The following is a 22766-nucleotide window of genomic DNA, read 5'->3' as shown; positions in this document are numbered from 1 at the left end:
ACTGGGAAAACAGGAATTATATTCTTTGAGGACAATAACTATCTATCTATCTATCTATCTATCTATCTATCTATCTATCTATCTATCTATCTATCTATCTATCTATCTATCTATCTATCTATCTATCTATCTATCTATCTATCTATCTATCTATCTATCTATCTATCTATCGATCTATCCACTCGACGCCTTAATCTGAAAAACAGATTTGAAACAAGAAACCGACCCTGCCTAATTTTAGCGATCCAAGCCCTGTGGCTCCCTCTAGCGGTAGCTATTGTGCGTTATAATAACGTGTTTGGCGCCACAGACGCAGCAAGTAACGGGTTTGTTTAAAACGTGCATTCATACTTTTAAAAAAGAAGTTCTTTGACAGACAGCGACGCCCTCAAACCCAGTCTGCGACTCGTCACTCGGAGAACAGACGCCGTTGACAGACGACAACGCCGCGACTCGGATTTGGCAAATGAGCGCAGCGAGATTGAAGCGTGGGTAATTGTTTTGTGGTGGGCGACGCTGTGCCGCCGTGTTTTAATGTTCCGGAAGGAGGAAACCTGCGATGTGATGTTGTTCGGTGAATAGACAAGAGACGAAGCCGCGATATGAAAGATTTGTCTGAAGAAGAAGGAGAAGAAGAAGAAGACGACGAAGAAGAAGAAGGAGCCGCAGGTTTCCTCTGAAAACACCGCTGTTGATGTTCGACTGCTTATTAGGAACAAGAACGATGTCGTTGGGCTGTTTGTCCTTGCGTGGGAGATAACGTTATTTGCTTTTGTTTTTTTCTTTTCATTTTCTGGAGTTAGCATCTCTTCGGTTTAGTTTTCCGTTTAATTGAGCTTCCCGAACGAACTTGTGGTATAGGATGTCTGCTTGGCCTTGATCTCAAATCCCCCCCCCCCCCCCAGACATACAGCATGAGTTCGCTGAGGGATTTACAGGAATGGTGTCGCACGAAATGCGCCAATTACCCCGACGTGAGGATCAGAGACATGACGACCTCGTTCAGAGATGGACTTGCGTTTTGTGCCATCATCCACAAACATCGGCCTGATTTGATGTAAGTAGAGAACAAGGCTCCTGTTTGGTCCTCTCCGCCCGCAGGCACTCATTCCTGCCGTTGGCCAAATCCTCCGCAAAACTCCATAATCTCTGCCTGTTTTGACATGAGAAGTAGGGAAGCGAATATACATTATAATACAATGCAGACATACATACATATCCAGGTAAATCCTTAAATGTGAGATCAGAGAGGCATTTTCTGCATCCATATTTTAGTTGGCTGCGAGTACAAGTTTCCTCCAGTGAAGGTCCAGTGCACACAGTGAGTACAATACTCTATTGTTTGCATATTGGTATGATATTGGAGGCGTAACAACGGTGTAGTGGAGCAATTTATTATAGTTTACCCAGCTTTTATTTGCAGACTATAGTTCAGTCGTCTTTTTTTATATCTGACATAAATCTTTATTACATAAATGCATGATGAGTAAATTGTGTCAAACTGAGTTAAGTTATAAAAAAAATAGCGTATTTTAAATGGGAAAAACACATCAATTAATGTTTTTTTCTTTCCTCTCAAAATATCACCCTATACGGTAGTTGGCGACCTAATGATGCTCACTGACTGAAGATCACAGTTTATTTACCACTTCGATCACGGACAGTCAGGGTCTCTACTCAGTAGGAGTCCTCATAATGAAGCCAACATTCAGTCTAATCTGGAGCTGTTGAGGACCTGCACACTCTGTCCGGGAATAAACTGCTCTCCTCTCCTTAATCTCTCCCCCCCCCTCCTTATCAGATGAGACTAATGTTGGTGTCTACTATTTGCATATTGCACACTACTAATGACTTTGTATCTAACCTCACATCTGATCTTGCGCTTTTTAACCTTTGCAGTATTTCATATTCCTTCAATGTCTGCATAACCGCCATTCATCAAGCGACATTAATATATACATTGCCATTATTCAATCTGTAATTTCTTTAGTAATTAACTTTTTTCTATTAAATTTTCTCGCCTGGCTTCAGAGACTTCAGCTCCCTCATCAAAGATAATGTTTATGAAAATAACACACTGGTAAGTTACTGTCAGCTGTGTCTACGTACAAGCATTCATAACTCAACGTGGTGTTTGTTGTTTTATTGTGACAGTTGCAAAAAAAAACCCCAACCCTGCAGGCAACACCTTTCATTGAATTTCAGATTAGTTTGGAAATGAGAAACTCTTTCTCACAGTGGTCTTGTTTCAATCTGAGATCCTCAGGCAGTGCATTATGGGTGTTTGTAAGCATATATTTAAAACAAGAAGTTGCTGAACATTTGCCATCAGGGTACTTTTACCTCAGAAGGACATGCTGGAGGACGTTTGGTTGTCTTGTCAAATATAACATTATTTAATACTCCCTGAAAATGGACTTTTATAGACTCATTACTGCATTATTATCTTATATTTAACAAAGTTTACGAATTGATCATTAATTCCCTCATAGATTTTGCTTTTATGTCTCTTTAACTTTTGACTTCTTTTTACTATTGGACTTGTATTTTGTGTGTAAAGGTCTGTAAAACTATATTTTTGTATTGTACATGTAAGAGTTTTTTTTATTGTAGCTCATATTCTAATTGTCATTCTTGTGTCTATCTCTCTTCTCTGTCCCCTTGTAGGCATTTGAGGTTGCAGAAACAAAGCTGGGTATCCCCAGGTTGCTGGACCCAAAGGACATGGTTTTCTCTGAAGTGCCTGATTGTCTGAGCATCATCACCTACCTCTCTCACTACTACCACTTTTTCAACAAGTCCAACGGTGTGTTGTAAACAGAAGGAATTTGAAATATTTTCATGTAATACCGAAGTCTACTGGCTTTACGTTTGACACATTCAGCTGCCAGACTAGCTGAACAGACTCTCACCAAATAAACAGGAAGTGGCTTGGTGTATTCTTGAAAAAAAGCCCTAACTCGGTCACATGGCTGTTGCTAGACGCTCATTGTCTTTTGCTAAGATCAAATCTGTGACATTTTGGGCTCTTTAAAACCTCTCCTGGTTAACCTCATTACATTTCAGTGGGGTTTTTTGTGTGTGTATGTGTGTGTGTGTGTGTGAGTGTGTGTGTGTGTGTGTGTTGTTTTTTTTGTGTGGACCCCTGTTTTTTTTTTTGTCCCACTTCTTTACTTCCATTGTCTGCTACCCGTCGCCTACTTCTTTCACTCTTACCATGCAGAAATTAAACTTTTGAATAACCTGTGGCCTTCCTTAAGCAAAGGCAGGATGGTACATTTTGATCCAAAAATGTATGTGTCAAACAAATGTGCTTATTTGACAGTGTGTGCAATTTACATATCTTCTCTTGACTTTGCAGCCAGTCCTTCCAGTTTTAGACCATCACATGCAACAGGCCTAACCAACTGCACGAGGACTAAAGCTCTTGAAGGTCCCAAACCCCGGAAGGTACAATTCAAAGTCTTTTTAAACCATGTATACAGCAAATGTCCAGAAAACCTGCATTGCCTAACACTACGACATCAGTCCTCTCGATTGCTGGATTTCACCGGTGTCACTGCTGTTTTTAGATTTTGCCAGCTCTTTGGTCCAGTAGAGAGGTTCATTTATCCAGTGGAAGACCACAGAGTTTTTGTACTGTGTGTAGGAAGCATGTCCACCTGGCTCAGAGGCATCTAATAGAGGGAAAACTTTACCATCGCAGCTGCTTCAGGTAACAGCACAGCTCAGAAGGTAACAATAACCTGTTCTTACTTGGAAATGTTATAGTTACATGTCTGATGGAATATAATCCATAATATGAAGCGCAAAGGAATGAGTACTCACCAATAGCATCACCCATTTGTGTTTATGAATGTTTTATGTTTGTCAAATGAGCCCATTGGTATGTTTGGATTATAATTTGAGTTATTTAGACGTTAATAAAAAGGTTACATGACAAATCCATTCTTTTTTTCTTCCATACATGTCACATGTGCTGCAGACGCCTAACCCAGTAACATGCCTCAATCCTGTTTTTCAGATGCAAAGTTTGCGATAGCACTCTTTTACCAGGGTCTTATAAACAGGGGGGTGATGCTAGCTCCTTGATCTGCACCTATCATATAACAGAGACTGAAAACACCAGCCAAGACTCCAGTTGTACCACTAGACCCACTGAGCAGCAACACCAACTTAAATCTGCGACTGGATTCGCTGATAACATTGCCAATCATCTCTGTTATGCGGGGAAAATCGAGTCACAGGACAGACTGGTTTGCATGAGAGAGGAGGCGCAAGGAGGGGATAGTGACACAAGACAGGGTGAACGCAAGCAGGCCGAAGACAAAGAAGAAGGACATTCTTCACTTGTGTCAAAGGTGAAGAGGCTAGCTCCAACACATCCTCCCCAACACGGTTTTAAGGACGGCACACTCGAAGGTAGTGGTAAAGCAGGAAAGTTGACCATTCTGGCGAACACTGAGTTACACGAGAAGTCAACACAAAACCAAGAGCCTGCCAGGCTCGCTCCCACATTGGTAGACAGGACAGTTTCAGCAGGATCTAGTCGGCCGATTCCAGCACCCAGACGCATGTTGAACTCTTCTGCACCTCCTGTTCCTGCACCGAGGACAAAAACGCTCTACAGGATGGACAGCTCCTCCACCACAGGTAAACATATGTACAATTTATTTAAGCCATTCATTTGCTCTCATCAAATTCTGTGCTTATGTTCATGGAAATACCCGCTGTTTCCTCCTTTTCTTAATAATCATAAGGAAAAAATGGATAAAACCAATTTTGTTTTTTATAGGGGTGCAGGATATATCAGTCAGCTTATCAGTATCGACCAATGATTGCTAAAAACAGTTATCAGTATCAGAACAGATATCACAGATATCAAAATGCACCAATATGATGGCACACTTGTAATGTGCTGATGGTGATGACAGGCATTGATGGAAAGACAGGTCGCACTACAGCCTCCCAAGAATTGTAGGCCCTTTTGTATTTACAAAGAATAGTTTTCGCTTGGCGCATCCAGGTAGAGTGGCGGTCTATTCTGTTGCCCACCAACACAGATCCTGGTTCGAATCCCTGTGTTGCCTCCGGCTTGGTTGGGCATCCCTTCAGACACAATTGGCCGTGTCTGTGGGTGGGAAGCTGAATGTGGATATGTGTCCTGGTTGCTGTACTAGCGCCTCCTCTGGTTGGTTGGGGCGCCTGTTCGGGGGAGAGGGGGAACTTGGGGGAGTAGCGTGATCCTCCTACGAGCTATATCCCCTGGCGAAACTCCTCACTGTCAGGTGAAAAGAAGCCGCTGGCGACTTCACATGTATTGGAGGAGGTTTGTGGTAGTCTGCAGCCCTCCCCAGACCAGCAGAGGGGGTGGAGCAGCAACCAGGATGGCTCGGAAGAGTGGGGTAATTGGCCGGGTACAATTGGGGAGAAAAAATGGGCAAAAATCCCCCCCCAAAAAATAGACAAACTCCACTGATGGAAACTTAAGACACATGGTGGTATTGCAATGAAATGAGAAATATCGCTGTCATTATTAGTATCGGCCAAAATGATCGTGGAAATTATTGTTTATCAGATATCGGCAAAAACTTAAATATTGTACGTCCTTTTTATTTTGTATATTTTTCTCTCTTCCTTTGCACAGCTGGTTCACGCGACCGTGGTAAATCTCCACCCAGTCCTTCTTTCACGTAAGTGTCCACCAACCGCATACTCATAATGAGAATAAGAATTTTACAAGAATAATGTGCTTTAAAACAGGAATAGTATTCAAAAAGATAAAAATTGGGACAAAATAATGAAAAGTTACATAAGACTGAAAGGTTCAGTACGTGAGCGTTACATGAAAAGAAGTCTATAAAAGTCTTTTTTTAGGAAGTGTGTCCATAGATGATAGCTGAATCCGTTAACCAGGTTACTGTCTTATGATCAGAGGTGAGTCGAGAGTCTGAGGGGCCCCAGGCAGAAAAAAACAACTTCCCTTTTTTTTCTTGCTAACCCCGTTTACTTCTGACTGTTCATTGCCATCAGATCCCCAAAACCCCCATAAAATAATCAGACATCAAAAACTGCTTTATTTTAAGTTTGTTAACAGTAATAAAAAAATATATAAACATATACAAAATTATAAAGGAATAATTAAAGTTATTAAAAAAACAGATTGCAAAAATATTAAAAGAGTAGACTGCTATGGATAATTTAAAAAATGGTATAAAAATATTAATAGATAAAATAATAATAAATAAAACAAAGGCTCATCGATACATATCTATTTTAAAAATTCTATTTACAGGCCTTGGCTTGTGCAAATGCGGCAACTAAGTCCTCCAGATTGAGAGCCCATCTGACATTTTATTTATACATTTTGATATTCTCCCAAGGCATGGTTGTCATCATACAACTGAATTAGTTAAAACAAAATAGGGTTCACATCACAGAATTGTTTCCCAAACCTACTTAGACTACATATATGTTAATGCAATCTCTGCTGAAGTCTCATGTGTTGGCCTATTTACATTTGTGGGCAATTTAAGCCAGCCAGCCAATAGACACCTTTTCAAGCCAAATAAAATTTAAATTAATCATTGGTACTCTATGCTCCAACAAGGAAAAACCATAAGGCAAATTTGGATAACTTTTCGAAAAAACATTCTAGCTATCTTGCTAAGTTGGTATTCATGTTGTTACTTAGCTAACTTTGGAGTACATTAAAGATGGGGTAGGTAGTTTTTTATGGTGTCATTGGGCAAAAATTCCATAATAACCTTTCAGCATATTGTAATTCAAATGGTCTGAGAGAAAACTAGACTTCCGCACCTCCTCTTGGCTCTGTATTCAGGCTTTAAACAATCTAGCCCAGGACAGGAGATTTTAACCAATCACGTTCCTATTGGCTGTTCTACAAATGCAGATGTGGGTGTACGCAATCAGTTCGCTTGTGGTTGTAACCCTAACCCTAAAAATCAACAAGACCATCTCGAAATGACTGCATCACATGAACAATATTAGTATAAAAAATTTTTTACATTGATAGATTATCAACTACGATACAAGTTTCACAAGTCTCGCTTTACATTTCATGGTTGTACACAAGTGTAAGGGGCTGAAGAGCGATGAGGAGGTCATTTGATGGGAGGGGCTTAGCGGAGTAATACGAGGCAGCAGAGAGAGAGGAGGAAGGATTTGCACTGGAATGTTCACCTACTACAGCTTTAATATTAATTAAAAAAGAGCACCTGCTAACTTTTGGGCTTGCTGTCAGCATCCTTCACATTAATCTTCACTCTCTGATGCACACTTCCCACTGTCAGGTCGTCATTTTCTTCGCTCTCTCTTTTTTTCTTTTTCTGCTACCAGACAGAGAACTCCTCTTCGTTTTGATTTCGCACGTGTAGGGAGGCTTCAAAACTTGTGCAAGTCAGCCCTTTAGGGGGTATGAGGGTTGAGGTGATTGCAGTTTTGAGCTGTTGTTGTCATTGCTGTGGAGTCAAGTCAGTCAGCCCTTGGGCCCCCCTAGATTCTTGGGGCCCCAAGCAATTGCCTACCTGGCCTGTCCGTACGTTCCACCTCTGCTCATCATCTCAGACTACGCGTCAGTTCATAAAATGAAAGGCTCTTTAAATGCTCTCAGGTACAGACAGTATAAGGATACTAAAATTGGGGACATGTGGTCTCTCATTTACCACCAGTTGAAATTCTTGCTGCAATATTCTTAGCAAGCTGGAGACATGGAAGTGACTTTTGCAGTACTGTAGACAAGGTGGAAGGATTTAAAGGTTTTTGTCCATTGAAGGAGGAAGACTGCACTCACTACCTTTTTATAACTGATCTTTCAAAATTGAGTCTTGATTTTTTTTTAACAAGACTTTTGTCTTTTTTATTCCTTTCAGCACTAGTCCAGCCGGTGCTAGCTGTAAAGTCAAAACTAACCATCCATGGATGGCCATTGTCCACCCAGGACCCTGGACACAACTTCCCTCTGCCCCGGACCCAATGAGCCCTCCTCGATCGAGTTCTGCCCCTGTCTTACGCAAGGGATGGTTCAGGCCCAGGGAGCCTCCTCCTAATCCGTTTGATGAGCTGGCAGATGAAAACACTGAGAACGATACAAAAGAAGACTCAAAGGCTGAGGATAGCATCCAAACTCCTCCACCACAAACCACCAGCCAAGCAGAGAATGGTGCAGATATGTCAAACAAATCAGCAGATATATGTACTCTGGTGAGGTCCGATAGTGCTGCAAATACTGCAACCAAGCCTGAACCTGAGAGAAAAGCAACACCAGCTGATAAACCTATTCTTGCAAGGAAACCAGTTCTCAAATATGCTCCACCGACCGCTATGGACTCAGCTCAGAAAGACGTATCTTCTGTTTCCTCTGACTTATCAGGGACAGATACTGGACTAGGGGGCACCTACCTATCAGTGTATACGCCTGATTTGTCTAAAACTGGTGATTTGGATGGCTTAATAGGAGCTGTGGGTGGCATGGCTCCTAATTTATCCAAAACAAGTGAACCGGGTGTACTGGACTTTACAGATATAACAGGGGGACTCAAAATACCAGACGCAGGTGAAGATAGTAATATGGGTGGATTTAGTGTCCCTGACCTACCTTCAGCATCTGTGGGTGTCTCTCTGGAGGATTTGGCTGAGAAAATTGGCCCATGTGAATTAGGCAAACCAGCAAGTGGATCTGATTTGCTAGATTTGGCTGAGACCGGAGGTGTTGGTGGTTTAGCAGGTGCAGCCAGTAAGGTTGGCGTAGTAAGCTTAACAGAAATAGTCAGCAGTATTGGTGAACTGGGCCCAGAAGGGGCAAATAGCCTAAGCAGTTCGGCAGCAGCTAGTGATCTTGGATTATCTGATTTAGCTGGAGTTAGAGGACTAGGCAGGCTATCTGACACCAAAAGTGAACCACAGGTTCCTGAATTCTTGGGTAATGCTGCAAGTCTTGACCTAATGGCCCTAAAGGAGGCCGGTGCCACCGCTGGTTTAGATGAGGCAGATGTAACACAGAGTCTCCCGTTCCCGAAGAGTCTCTCCATGCCAGCTATTTCCTCTGTCGGCTCCAAAAGCTCCTCCAAACCCACTGACCTCCCAGAGCTAAATGAATCTGAACAGAAACATGAGGTAAGTTAAGAGAGAGAGGCAAGAACCTTTTGAACATAATATTTACACAAGGTCTACGTCCTCGTAACTGGTTTACTTGGTTGAATTTTGTCAGAGTTTGGTGTCATAGGATACTAATGCAAACATATACAGTCAGGTTGAAGAGAAGGTTTTTAATGTTAAAGCCTGTGTGAGCATCTTTCATGGTTCACGTCAGTTAACCAATGAAGGTGTAAAAGATGGATGTCTGTTGTCCTGTTCATATTTTGTTGCCCTCCTAGTGAGGGAAAGTTAGCAGGAATTTTACCAATCTGGGAAGTAAAGTGTTACCAATAAATTTCTTCACCAATGTGTTCCTTAAGGTGTGTAGTAACATGTATTAAAATGTTGAAATTCAACTCCCGGGGGTAACCTCCGAAAAAATTGCTCAAAGTCAGGGTACCGATAACAGATTTTCGAAAATTGAAAAAAGCTTAAATTGGACTTAACTTACATTTTAGGGGTCAAACTAGGAATTTGTCATGATTCTAAGTTGATTGCAAGCATTTATTTTTCACCAAGACCCTGGTAGAAAAATATTCACATCCACTTTCCCACTCATCACCCCCCCCATGCCGTAGAGGGCACCCGACATGTTGACGCCATTTACATCCTTTTTCTCTACTGATCACGGGCTGACTGAATATACTGCTTTCAACACCTGATACGTACGTATTCTCAACAATTTTCCTAACAAGCTGAAATGTTTCTCTGCACAACACTTATGATTCTCATTTTTTACATAAAAGGTATAACTTTGCTTGTTCTTGTTAGCTAGCTAACAGTAAGTAATATGATCGGCTAACGTAAATGTTAACTTCCACTAAAAGTTGTCATTACTAGCTTAACAATACTTGTTAGCTGGCTCATAGTTGTCATAAGGTGTCTGACTCTCATGTGTGTACTATACTCCAAAACCCACATCTGATTTATTTATTTAGTTAAACGCTAGCTGTCTGCTCCATTAACTACCTAGCTAGGTTAAAGTGGTGTAGCCTGTACTGCCTCAGATTTTTTTTAAATTTATTGTTACGGTTAAGCAAATCTATTCTTTTACACCTCAGTACAATATTTCAGAAACTATGCCTCTATGACAGATTCGGTCTTTATTCTACTTTGTGTAGGCTATGGGTCTTCAGTAGGCTAATATGAAAGATGATGTGAACCCACCTCTGCTCAAGTGCTTCTTCTGTGAAGGCCTGGAAATGCCAGGTGAGAGGCTTTTGCAAGGAACTTCTAAAGGCTACGCTACTTTATTGAAACATGCAGAAGCCATGGAAAATGCTACAATTTTGGAGCGTATGAAGAAGGATGAAAATGAAGGAAGACTTAGATACCATATAAAGTGTAAAGATTATTTGTACAACAAGTTTGTCAAGGTCACCAAGACGTCAGCTCAAGCATCAAAGGCAGAGGAAGAGACAGCAAAGCTGAAGCGAAGGTGCACTTGCTCTGAGTTCAGTTCATCAACTGCATGCACCTCTTCAAGTTCACAGTCCATTCAGCTTCTGTACAAGAATGTATGCATTCTTTGGAACCAACCCGCTCATCTCTACGAACATAAACCAGCAGACGCTAGAAAGAAAGATAGAGTGCCTGATAATGTGACTGCAGATAGACTAAAGGCAAGCTTGCTGAAGATAGCAAGGAGTCGTGGAGATGACTGGGGCACAGAAGTGCTTGGACGTCTGGAAGGGATCAATGACTTAGTAGCAGAAGAAACCTTGTATCATTTGCGCTGCAAACTTCTTTTTGAAAAGGGTAGGCCTTACTCCAAGACTGCAGATGAAGGACCAAGGAAGAGAGGACAAAAGAAAATAGATGATGAGCGAGAGGTTGTTTTTATTGAATTATGCGAATGGCTAGACACAGAACTCGAGCATGGGGTGATGACGCTTGATCAAGTCCACGAAAAGATGCAGCAGTTTGATCAGTCACCCGATATGAGCCTCTCTTATTCAAAGAAATGGCTAAGGATGAAACTTCCAAGAGAAATATCATGACACACTGTACTTCACATCACAGTCGAAAAGGTCAGATGTACTCTGCCTCAAAGATAACACAAGCAACATTCTGCGAGCGCATCATGCTAATCTTCAGCAAGGAGATGAGAAGACACAAATCATAAAGACAGCACTAAAGTTCATATGCAACGACATCGCCATGATTAATCTAGATCCAAAGTCATACCCCACTGTATACAGTATGGCTGATATCCAGAGTCAGCTGGCACTTGTTCCTGAGAGCCTCCAGATGTTCTTGAGACCAATAGTGAAGACCGATGAAAGAGTAGCTGTTTGGGGGCAGAACTTTATCAAGGCTCGTCGGCCTCGATCAGGAGTATTGCCATACCAAATGGGCTTGCCATACAACTTGATCATAGATTTGGGTCAAAATGGATGATCGACAAGTTACACCGGCTAGGATACACTGAGTCTTACTCAGAGACACAAAACTACAAATACTGCTTCCTCAATGACAGGAATGGAGATGGCATCCCAGATACATTTGGCACACTTGACACCATTGTAGAAGAAACTGATGACCAGATCAATGATGAGGCTGCGATTGATGCCGCACTTGAGGATCCAACGGTTCTGACCGCCAGTGAAAGTGACAATCAGGTGGTCTCCATGGAGGTTGCGGAAGCAAACAATGCAGTCACTCAGTTCGTTGGGGACAATATAGATTTAAACATTGTCTCTGTCTGTGGAAACACCCCGTTTCATTCAATGGTTTGAAGAGAACAACCCATTCGACCACGATCGAGACAAGAATATGCTTGTATCTTGCTCTACAGGATTCACAAGCACGGGGGATGACTCAGTCAATGCGGAGAGAGCAGCTGAAGTAGGTAGAGAGATGCAGATAAAGCTGGATGGACAGTCAGCAACATCAACCATGGAGGTGAAGTCAAATGTACAACCCCTTTCATCACTCAGAAAGATTCCCAAGATCAACGAGAAGAAAATTCATCTTGACTCACTCAAGTTGTTCAACCGACTGATCATTTTTGCTCAACGGGATATGACAGTTGAGACAAGCTTGGAGTATGAGCTAACTCCCGTCCCATTGTCCCTTTTCAGCAACAAAGATCACAAAATGAACAAGGCAAACAAGGCAGGGTTTTCCAAAACTAGCCTGAAGGAGTTGACTGATCCACTTGAACTCACTAACCAACCCTGTTCCACTTTAGTGGTTGATGGAGGATGGCTTCTCTACATGGTGAAGTGGGAACAAGGCCAGACTTGGCAGGAGATTGCCAACAGTTACCTAAGGTACGTGCAGCGTCTTGGCTATAACTCTCAAAGGATCATTGTGGTCTTTGATGGCTATAACAGATCACCAAAAGATCATAACCACATCCGACGTAGCAAGAAATCATGCTGTGATCTCCAGATTCAACCAGATATGATGCACTGGACACCAAGAGCAAAGTTCTTGGACAACATCCATAACAAGAGTGAACTCATTCACTTCCTCTCTTCAACGTTCAGAAAACTTAACATCACTGTGGAGCAGACTGACAATGATGCTGACACTTCGATTGTGAGAGAGGCATTGGTTGCTGCTAAAGATGGCTCTGTTGAGGTCAGTAGTTTGTGTAGATATTTAACTTTCATTTGCTTAACTACTTTAAAATAAGAGTTTTGATTTTTTAAAATATTTTCACAGGCTCTCTTTACAGTTGCGAGCAGAAGACGCAGACGTGCTGGTAATGCTGGTGCACCATAGCTCGAGCACCAACCACCCACTCTTCTTAACCACATCCAAGGGCTCTTATGATGTCAGGAAGATCCGGGAAGCTCTCTCAGAAAGAGACGCTACCTGCTCTTTTGTCATTCGTTCACTGGGTGTGATACAGTTTCTGCTATTTCTGGCCATGGGAAAACAACTCTGTTTGACAGGTAATAATAGCAGGCCTATAATAATAAAAGTAATTGTATTTTAGTGAAATATTTGTATATTGAAATATCTTTAAAAAACCTTGAAATGCACCTTTTCAGGTTTTGTGCAGGGGACATTGATAAACATATGGACATCTTCATGGACATTCATGCTACCAAGGGTGCAGTGGTTCAGGCTGGAACTGCGATCTTCCAATATATTTACAATGGACCAGGTACTACTCTGGGTGAAATTCGGTACACCATGTTCTCACGGAAGGCAGCGGCTGGGCTGATCAAACCAGAGACTTTACCTCCAACAGAGGGTGCGGCTGCACAGCATTCTCTCCGTGCCTACCTACAGACCCGGGACTGGATTCTTCTACAGAGCATGTCTCTGGACCCCAGTGACTATGGATGGACATTCGGTGTTCATGCTTATGAGCCAGTTCCAACACTAGACCCAATGGCTCCTGAGGAGCTCCTCCAGTTCACAAGCTATAATTGTAATGGAGATTGCAGCAACAGGCGATGCAGCTGCAAGAAGAATGGTGTCAAGTGCATCTCAGCATGTGGAGTTTGTAAAGGCATTACATGCAAGAACGGTATTCATGATGGTCTTGAAGAAGACTCAGACATTGACTTGTGAAGCATTTGACATGGATTTTCTCTGACTATTGCAACTATTGTGATAAATGCAAAAAAATATATATGCAAAAGTTGGCATGGCAGTTATTCCACTAAGGAGTAGATCTAGAGAAAATTAAATGCTAGCAATCAACTCAGAATCATGAAAAAAAACAAAAGTAAGTCTCTACAGCATTGCTGTGATTTGTTATGATAAAAAATGATTTATCTAAATCTTTTTCAAAAAATCACCCTCACCCGGACCCCCCCTCCCCCACTTCCTCTCTATTTTACTACAATATTTTCAAAACAAAAAATGAAAATAAAAGAATAGATGAATTAAAGAACAAGGGTCTCTCACTGGGAGGGGTGGATGGAAAGGGCCTTAAGAACGGGATAAAAAAATAAAAAGAATAAAAAATAAAAAAAATTAAAAATCATAAAAAATCACACGAGTGAGTTAGAGACTTACCCCAAGAGACTTTTTTGTTCAGAAAATTATGTACAAAAATGTTTTGGTAGCCTTTTTTCCTAAACCGGAAGTTGTTTTTTTTAATACTGGTGTCAATACCCCAACTTTGATCATGTTTTTTCAGGGTTTCCCCCTGGAGTTGAATTTCAACATTTTAATACATGTTATTACACACCTCTATGAACACATTCATGAAGAAATTTCTTGGTAATGCTTTACTTCCCAGATTTTCCTAACTTTCCCTCACTATCCTTGTTCACTAGGTCTGTGATCGAAAGACGACTATCCCAAAATCGAAGACTTTTCAGGACCGCCCGTCCAGACGAGCCCCTGCTCCTGGATATGGATTCCCCCTCATTAAGAGAAAAGTAGAACTGCCAGTTTTCAGCCTTTAACAACAATTAACATTTTATGAGTAACAATAACGTACTATGTGATATCTCAAATGATTAATCTGACTTCTTTTTTTTTTGTTACTTTGGGAAAATTTTTCAACGAGAAAACACCTCACTTGTATTGAATTCTCATCAGGTGCAGACAGACGCATATATCCCTAAACAAGACCTGCAGGTGGAGAAGGAGGAGCTGGATAAGCAGTTGGAGACACTGGAACGAAGAGGTGTGGAGCTGGAGAGAAATCTGAGAGGTGGCAAAAATGGTAATTGAATTTTTTTTTTACATGTTGGTTCAAGGCAACAGAATGATTTGTAGTGCGTAAAGGAGTTATTATTTGGGGTTGAATGTGAGGTGGTGATTTCAAATTATCAAAACTGCTTCTGTTCTTAGCTACGATATGTATTGATAATCTGTAAATATCAATCTGATTCATGTCCCTTACACTATATTGATTTTCAATGAGTAAAAATAAAGTTACCATGATTTTAATGTACAGGACCACTGTTGGAGACCATGGTACAGGCATAAAAACTTAATGAAAGTCATTTAGCCTCGTCTTCTTGAGGGGTTTGTGTTGTTTTATTAGCATGGTGCCCTGTTCATTTTAGATAAGGAAGCAGAGGAGATGCTGATGGAGTGGTTCAGTCTAATCCAGGAGAAACATGTACTGGTGCGCAGAGATGCAGAAATCGTTTGTCTGTAAGTGTGTCGAGTTGGTATTGTTAAATCTTACGATGAGATGGAGTTAAAAAGCCTTCATTGTACTGAAGAAAAAAATATTTTTAATAAACTTTGTAGACTGAAACATTTATCAAGTTAATTGGCTTTATGACGTTTACTACAAGGTATATTATTTAGTATGCATTTCCACTTATCTGTCTATTACCCCTGTCACGGATTTCATAAGGGTGATATGTTTGGAATTACCATGAAGTTGTGAATTATGAAGGTTATGGAAATTTTGTGTTGTGTGTGTCGGCAGGACAAAGCAAAAGAGCTTAGAGGAGAGACAGGCAGATGTGGAGTATGAGCTCAGGTGTCTCCTTAATAAACCAGGTCAGTATGTTAGTGTGTGCACCACTCATGTCTTTCCATTTCCACCAAAAAAAAACCCCCAAAAAACTGTGTTTCACTACAGTTGATAACAATATCAGATATGATATTGTATTGAGGATGTACTGAAATAATACACAGTGAAAAGTAATGCAGTACCTTACCATGCAATGTATTTTGGTCACTTTCTGAACACTCTTAGCCAGAATGACTTACAATAAGTGAAACAGCTAAATAAACTGTGAATCAAATTCATGTATCATTTCAATTACTGCATGAAGCCAATTAATAATTTAAATTAGTTACGTATGCTTGGTTATCTTATATGGGTGACACATTGTATTTGCCACATTTAGAGACTGGGTGGAATCAAAAAGACCGAGGCCGAGAGCAGCACTTGATGGATGAACTGGTCACCATCATTGAACAGAGGAACCAGATCATCAGCATCTTGGACCAGGATAGGCAAAGGTGCAGAGGGGCAGCAGTGCTCTGTGCCCGTTTCACTGATGGTTTTCTGAAATGATGAATTGAAATGTGCGCTATTTCTCTTGATAATTTTTTTGTTCGAAATGTCTTTCAGGGAAAGGGAAGAAGACATGGTTTTTGAGGCTGTGATGAAAAACAAAGGTGAGAAAATAATAGGTTTCCTTCAAAGTATCACCTTAAGGAAACAGTCTCTATTCATATGTAGTTGTTGTCTCTGTGGTCCAGGGGTAAAGAATTTTTTTCTTGACTTCAGAGCGGGTCTCACTGAACCACAGTAACTCTCCTTGTTGTGCGGAGAGACTTTCTAATCTACAAAATAATCAGACAAATGGTCCTTCATAGAAGACGATGCTGGTTTCACTGTGTGCTATGTGTCTTTTCCTTGTAGTGCTCCAGAAGGAGGGCCTGAAAGAGCTCAGAAAGTCAAAAGGAAGGTTCAAGCCAATGAAAGTTTTAAAGATGCTAAATCATAAAGTTGAGCTCACAAAAGACTCCAAGTACAAGAAGAGCTGAGCTGCATCTTAACATGTCAGGATAAATCTGATAGAGAATCTTGTGAATGACTGCTGACGTTACACAACAGGGTGGCATACAGATATGAAGACTCTTGGAGGAACCTCATTCAATGAAAATGATTAAATCATTTGCACTTTGTTACCACAGAAGATACTCATATGAATGAACTGTGTATTCATCTAATATTGAAAGGCACTTAGGCAATGAAGAAATTTTAACTAGGGGGCATTTCCTCTCCATATTTTAAAATAGATTTTTTCTATATCTATTTTTGACATTTTCTTTTGCACATTTGAAGTAGATGATTATTTTATTACGAGTTGCACTGTGCTAGATGCGGGTTTGAAGCAATTGATAATGTATTTCATATGGTCACTATTTTCATATATTTTCACACGGCATAAATTATTCTATTTGTACAAGTCTATGTAATAAATATCTATCTCTGTCCTATCCTTCTCATACATTTGCGGAAATTATTTTATAATCTGCTGTACAAAAGTTACATTTAAAAACGAGTTTTTAAGGATGCTAAAATGAGATTAGTTGCAGTGTAAATCTATGCAAGAATAATTAAAATGGTAATTACTGGTGTGTTTTATTGGGTCTAGCTCATGCTGAGGCAAGGAGAAATGGGTCTGTTGATGTCCCTGCTGAGAAAGCTCTAGAAAGAGATCGCGTAGACGTATTATTGACTGTGTTCCAATTCAGCATCTGCATCCTTGCCCAATTACGTCACAGTGGCACACCAAGACTGTCCCATTCCAAAGGCTCTGTCCTTCAAATGTGGCCTTCATTTGTCTGAATTTTAAGTACACAATGGATGGATCCTTCGTGGCCCAAGCTATCCCAAGATTCCATGTGCGCTGATGGTGATTAGATTTTTTTCCACAAGAAAATGGTGTCTCCAACTCCAGCAGTGGCTGACGATTACAATTTTAAATGTAGGTATTGGGTTTAAACTCACTCGAACAGCTAACGATACAAATGTTAAGGATGCGTCTTAATTTGGTCTTGATTCAAATAACCAGGCCAGGGGGAAATATTATTTTGGAAAAAAGCAAAAGAGAAATAGTAAATTGGGGTGGTGTTAAAAAGTAGGGGTGGACCGATATGTTGGGGTTTTTTTTCAGGGACGATACCGATATCGATTATCAGTAAGTTGTGGAGGCCGATAACCGATATTTGGGGCCGATATTCAGTTGCAGGAAATGTAAAAAAAAATTGTGCCAAAATTTACCACAACACAAACCCCAACAAAAGGCTCCCTTTAAATGAACATATGTTTGATTGAATTTTGTGTAAAACAGAAAATACTTGAAAAAATAAAGTGCATGATGTTCAAGGCACTAGATAACAATCTGAGTGGAATTCTTGTTTAATTAAAAATAAATAACTTCCAACACATGAGAATGGAATGAATTAAGCAGCAGGAAGTAAACTTTGATCAAACTGAATAATTATAATATTAAAATAATTCCACATAAATTGATTAAAGTGCTCCCAGCAGGCTTTGACTGAACTGAATGGAAAAATGTACATTAGTGTCATTATGTTCCCTTTCTCTTATCTTTAAAGTGATAGTCCGGATTTTTTGAAGTGAGGTACTTATCAATCAATAGTCAGTATATTACCTGCAGTAGATGGGAGTCTGTGCGCTCCCAGTTTGGAGATTCAGCAGAAGTAGCTGGCACGGAAGTTGAGGAATGGGACACAGACAAAACCCTCCCATGTGCCCCCCTCCCCCCACGATTTAGTTATATACGAATTTGGAACATTCACTGACAGCCCTACCAGTTTACCAAGAGAGGACCTTTGCTCTCTCTTTATGAAAGTTTATGACAGTTTTTAAAAACAACTGTCAATAATGTATTTTGAAAGACTAATGTTGCCAATGATGAGAAGGTTTAAAGACTTTTGCAAAATTTAGAAATGCCTTGAAAAATATTCAGGTGAGTCCAGCTATAGAAAGTTTGTAGCTTCATTTTGAAGTTTATTTTCATAACCTTGCTCCTGTGCAGTGAAATTTGATTGCTGCATTTATTGGAGTGTCTAATAGATTTTACTCCTGATAATGCTGTAGTTATGGTTTTGAACACACACCCTGACCATTCTTGTTTGCCGTTTTTCTACAAGTTTCCCCTTTCTCCTCTTTTCACATTTCTCCTCTTCATGTGATTGTTTCAAAACCCTTTTTCTAGATGTAAGGAAATAATAAACATTTTCAATATGTGATTTTAAAAAATCGGCTTGGCCGATAAAAATATGCCGATAACAATAATATGAAAAATGACAAATAGCTAAACCGATAATTGGCCAGACCATCATCACATATTTTATCCAGCAGATTGACATCATCAGCCTTTCGAGAAGGCAAAGAATGAACAACCGAAGAATATTGTATACTGCTTTGTAACATTGGAAGTAAAGGAATGGGAATTGCTTTGCAGATGTTTTTATTTTTCATTATTTTTTATGTTTTTAATTTTTAGAAACAATGCTGTATCATCCGCAAATTGACTAATTATGAATTCTTTACCCAGTATTTCAATACCTTGAATGTCTGAGGAGTTTTTAAAGTAAATCGCCAACAATTCTGCAGCTACAAAAAATAATAAAGGACTAACCGGGCACCCTTGATGAATCCCTCAATTAATTGGGAATCTCCTTGAAAAGTCATGACTGAACACTACACTTCTGTTAATATCATTATAAAGCATTTGAATTACACTGCAAATGTTTATTCCAAAACCAAACAATTTTAAGGTTTTAAATAAAAAGGGGTGTTCTAAAATATCAAAGGCTTTGAAGAAATCTAAGAATAAAATGAAGCTATCATGTGTCATTAATGTCTTATAAGCAAGAATATCTAAGACCAATCGAGTATGGTTATGAATGTCTGCCTTTGATAAATGCGGGCTGTGTTTCATCAATTTTGTTGCTTAGCCCTTTCTTAAGTCTATTAGCATAAATGTGTGCTAAGAACTTATAGTCACCACAAACGAGAATAATAGTTCTCCAGTTATCCAAGGATAATTTGTCTTTGTTTGGATTTGGTATAAGCATGATTATGCCTTGTTTCATGGTAGGTGACAGGACAGAGTTGTTTATACACTCTTTAAAAGAATCATACTCATACCATACCATCATACCATACATACGTTCTCTAATTTCAGACCAGAAGTGTTTGAAGAATTCTGTTGTGAGACCATCTGGACCCGGTGCCTTTCCGTTAGGCATCTGAGAAATGGCAGAGTCTAATTCTGCAATAGAAATTTCAGCTTCTGTTTGAACTTTAAAGTTCTCATCTATTTTTGGGGTCCAGTCCTTTCAAGAAAGAGTCAGCCTCTTGCCTAGAGTATTTAGAGCTGTAAAGTAACCTATAAAAAGTACATATGTGGTTTTCAATAGTATCCTGATCTTTGCTTAAACAATTGTTAATATATAGTTTACTTATTACCCTTTTGGCTTGTCTATGTTTTTTCTAAATTAAAAAAGTATGATGAATTCTTTTCACCATCCTCAATCCAACGGATGAATGCACCTTTTGCCTTTTCTCTGTACAGGTCATCTAACAGCAACTGCAGTTGACGGGGTTCGAGGTTATTTTCATCATTCAAATTGGTCTGGCTACACAGCTAATTTATTTTGGATATAACATCTAACTGTTATTTTCTTCTTACATTGGTCGATTTTCAGCCTTCCTGAATGTCAATTTTCCTAACATTATATTGAGCCACCCCCATTTATACATGGGTGATAAGTCAACTTGTAGCTTGACCTCACTGGTCAAAGACAAGATCCTATTACAAAATTAAGTGTTTTTCAGTAAATTACTGTTAAAGTTCCAGTGGAACATCATAGGTTGTGGTAAATTGCCCTTGGACGAAAGAGACAGAGTAATAACACAATGATCAGTGAGGGGACAGGGAGAGGGACAAATATCACAATTAGAGGACAGTTCGACTAAATTGCTTGTTATTAGCCAGAAATCTAATCTTGAGCATTACATCCACCCTGTATTGTTCCTCCAAGTGTATTGTATTTTCTCTGGATTAAGTTTACGCCAATATCAACAAGATTGAGTGAATTGGAAAGCTCAGATATCAAAGGGTTAAAAGAATGAGCGTTGAACCGGATGGGAACTCTGTCTTGCCATTCATCTGGGACTGCATTAAAGTCCCCTGCAACAATAGCTTTGTCTGTTGAGTACACATTTTGCCAATTATTAATCATGGTACCTAAACTGGAAAATAATCTCTTATTTTTGACCCGATTATTAAAACCATATAAATTCAACAGAATGTAGTTACAATCATTAAATTCAATGAGCACCATTATCCAGTGGCCCTCGGTATCACGCTTATGATCAATAAATAACCTTGCCATCCAAACGGTTAAATAAAATTGCCACACCCACAGAATGCGAAGTACCGTGGGATAGAAATATGTCGCCACTGCTCCATTGGGATTTCCAAAAACCGACACCATTATTAATAGAATGCGTCTCTTGTAGGAAGAAATAATTAATTATTGGCTGCTCCTTGCAAAAAAAGAAAAATTGCCTTGTGCTGTTCCTTAAACCACTAACTGTACTGTCTTTCCCTGTTGTCGCTGCTGAGCAAGGGCACTGGCAGCAAGTGTCAACAACCTTACACCTTATATTACGACTCTGAAGACGGTTAGTGTTGTCCACAGGTTTATGTTGGAAGTTGATAAACTTCTGCAGCCCGGGAACGGCCAAAGCCTGGACACGAACCCTTATTTCCTGCACCGCGGGCGACAACGTTAACCAGTCGACTAAAGGGTCCGACTCGTTAGCCAAGGGCTAACGTGTCTACTTATTCGTGCACACTACACTATAAATAAAAACATAAATCTTGAATTACTGGAATGGCAGTGCATAGTAATAGTTAATTTGCCATTACAGAGCACACGTCTTCCTCCTCTAGTTAACTGAACAATACGGTGACTAAATGGCATAAACTTAACAAATAGCTAAATGTAAGTTACATAAGTAAAGATATGCATTAAATAACAATATACATACAGACGATGCCTCGAAAGACGAAAGATGAAAACAGATAGGAAGGAGGATTGCGTTGGATTGTATCCAGCAGTAACGTGCGGCCACCTCTGGCAAGATCTCGAGGGGAGGGGCGTCCGGGTAGCGTAGCGGTCTATTCCGTTGCCTACCAACACGGGATCGCAGAATCGAATCCCCGTGTTACCTCCGGCTTGGTCGGACGTCCGCACAGGAACAATTGGCCGTGTCTGCGGGTGGGAAGTCGGATGTGGGTATTTGTCCTGGTCGCTGCAGTAGCGCCTCCTCTGGTCGGCCGGAGAGAGTGGAGCAGCAACCGGGACGGCTCAAAAGAGCGGGGTAATGGGTTGTTTGCATATGACGTCACGAACTACAGATGGAGGGCATGAAGTGATTTTCTACATAGGAAGCACTATCACAAACTTTCAAAATGCCTGTTTGGCGTCATTAACTTAGAAACCACAATTAGTTTTTATTGTGTACCAAAAGTTATTGTTCATGAGGGGGGGGGGGGAATGCAAGAAATTGACCGGAAACGTCGGAAAAAAATGGGTTGCGAACCGTCGTCTGCGGTCGGGAGGAGCGGAGTCGGATAACAAGCGTGTGTGCAGTGACCACTTCGTCAAAAAAATCACTCTTCATAACATAAGGATCATGTCCAACATATTGTAACGTGCATGAATAAGAAGACACGCTGGCCGCTGGCTGGCAGGTCTGAGCCTTTAGTCGAGCGGTTGGCGATGCCTCCTGCGATGCGGGCGATACTGGTTCGCTTCCCGGCCGCGGCAGTTCTTGTGGTTGCGTTGTCCCCCGAATTCGCTACATTGGTGTCAGAAGTGGGATGGAGCGACCGTAAGGCTACGTTCAGACCAAAGGCGGCGCGAATTTTTTGGGCGGCGCGAATGCATGCAAAGTCAATGGGAGGAGGCTGGGGGGGCCCTGTGATGGCCTGTCCAGGGTGTCTCCCCGCCTGCCGCCCAATGACTGCTGGGATAGGCTCCCTGAGAGCAGGATAAACGGTTTGGATAATGGATGGATGGAGGGAAGTGAGTTTGGTAGAGCTTTGCAGGTGGAGAAGGAAAGCACTATGAGAGGGTTTAATTTTCATAAAGCGAACTGGGATAAGTTT

At 40.6% G+C, this 22766-nt stretch overlaps 1 protein-coding gene across 2 annotated transcripts; it reads left to right on the top strand.

Annotated features, from left to right (window-relative positions):
* Positions 1–483: 483 nt before the first annotated feature.
* LOC130119497 (MICAL-like protein 1) lies at positions 484–17895 on the top strand. Of its 2 annotated transcripts, XM_056288013.1 has the most exons (15): positions 484–1057; positions 2032–2080; positions 2668–2806; positions 3362–3450; positions 3573–3715; positions 4025–4653; positions 5648–5693; positions 7893–9135; positions 14403–14507; positions 14671–14797; positions 15144–15234; positions 15518–15591; positions 15945–16059; positions 16172–16218; positions 16466–17895. In XM_056288013.1, the coding sequence occupies exons 1-15, from the start codon at positions 915–917 to the stop codon at positions 16588–16590; spliced, it is 3165 nt and encodes a 1054-aa protein (XP_056143988.1). In that variant the 5' UTR covers positions 484–914; the 3' UTR covers positions 16591–17895. The 2 variants fall into 2 exon arrangements, with proteins under 2 accessions (XP_056143988.1, XP_056143987.1); XM_056288012.1 differs by lacking the exon at positions 2032–2080.
* Positions 17896–22766: the final 4871 nt, after the last annotated feature.

This window comes from Lampris incognitus, chromosome 10 (assembly GCF_029633865.1).
Source record: "Lampris incognitus isolate fLamInc1 chromosome 10, fLamInc1.hap2, whole genome shotgun sequence".
NCBI lineage: Eukaryota > Metazoa > Chordata > Actinopteri > Lampriformes > Lampridae > Lampris > Lampris incognitus.
Note: the sequence above shows the minus strand (reverse complement) of the source record. Positions and strands in the feature narration are given on the sequence as shown.

Excerpts from the sequence above, each read along its gene's own strand:
- LOC130119497 (XM_056288013.1), top strand. The coding sequence starts at position 915 with ATGAGTTCGCTGAGGGATTTACAGGAATGGTGTCGCACGAAATGCGCC. Across the intron at positions 1,058-2,031 it reads AAACATCGGCCTGATTTGAT|AGACTTCAGCTCCCTCATCA; the intron begins GTAAGTAGAGAA and ends GCCTGGCTTCAG. Across the intron at positions 2,081-2,667 it reads TTTATGAAAATAACACACTG|GCATTTGAGGTTGCAGAAAC; the intron begins GTAAGTTACTGT and ends GTCCCCTTGTAG.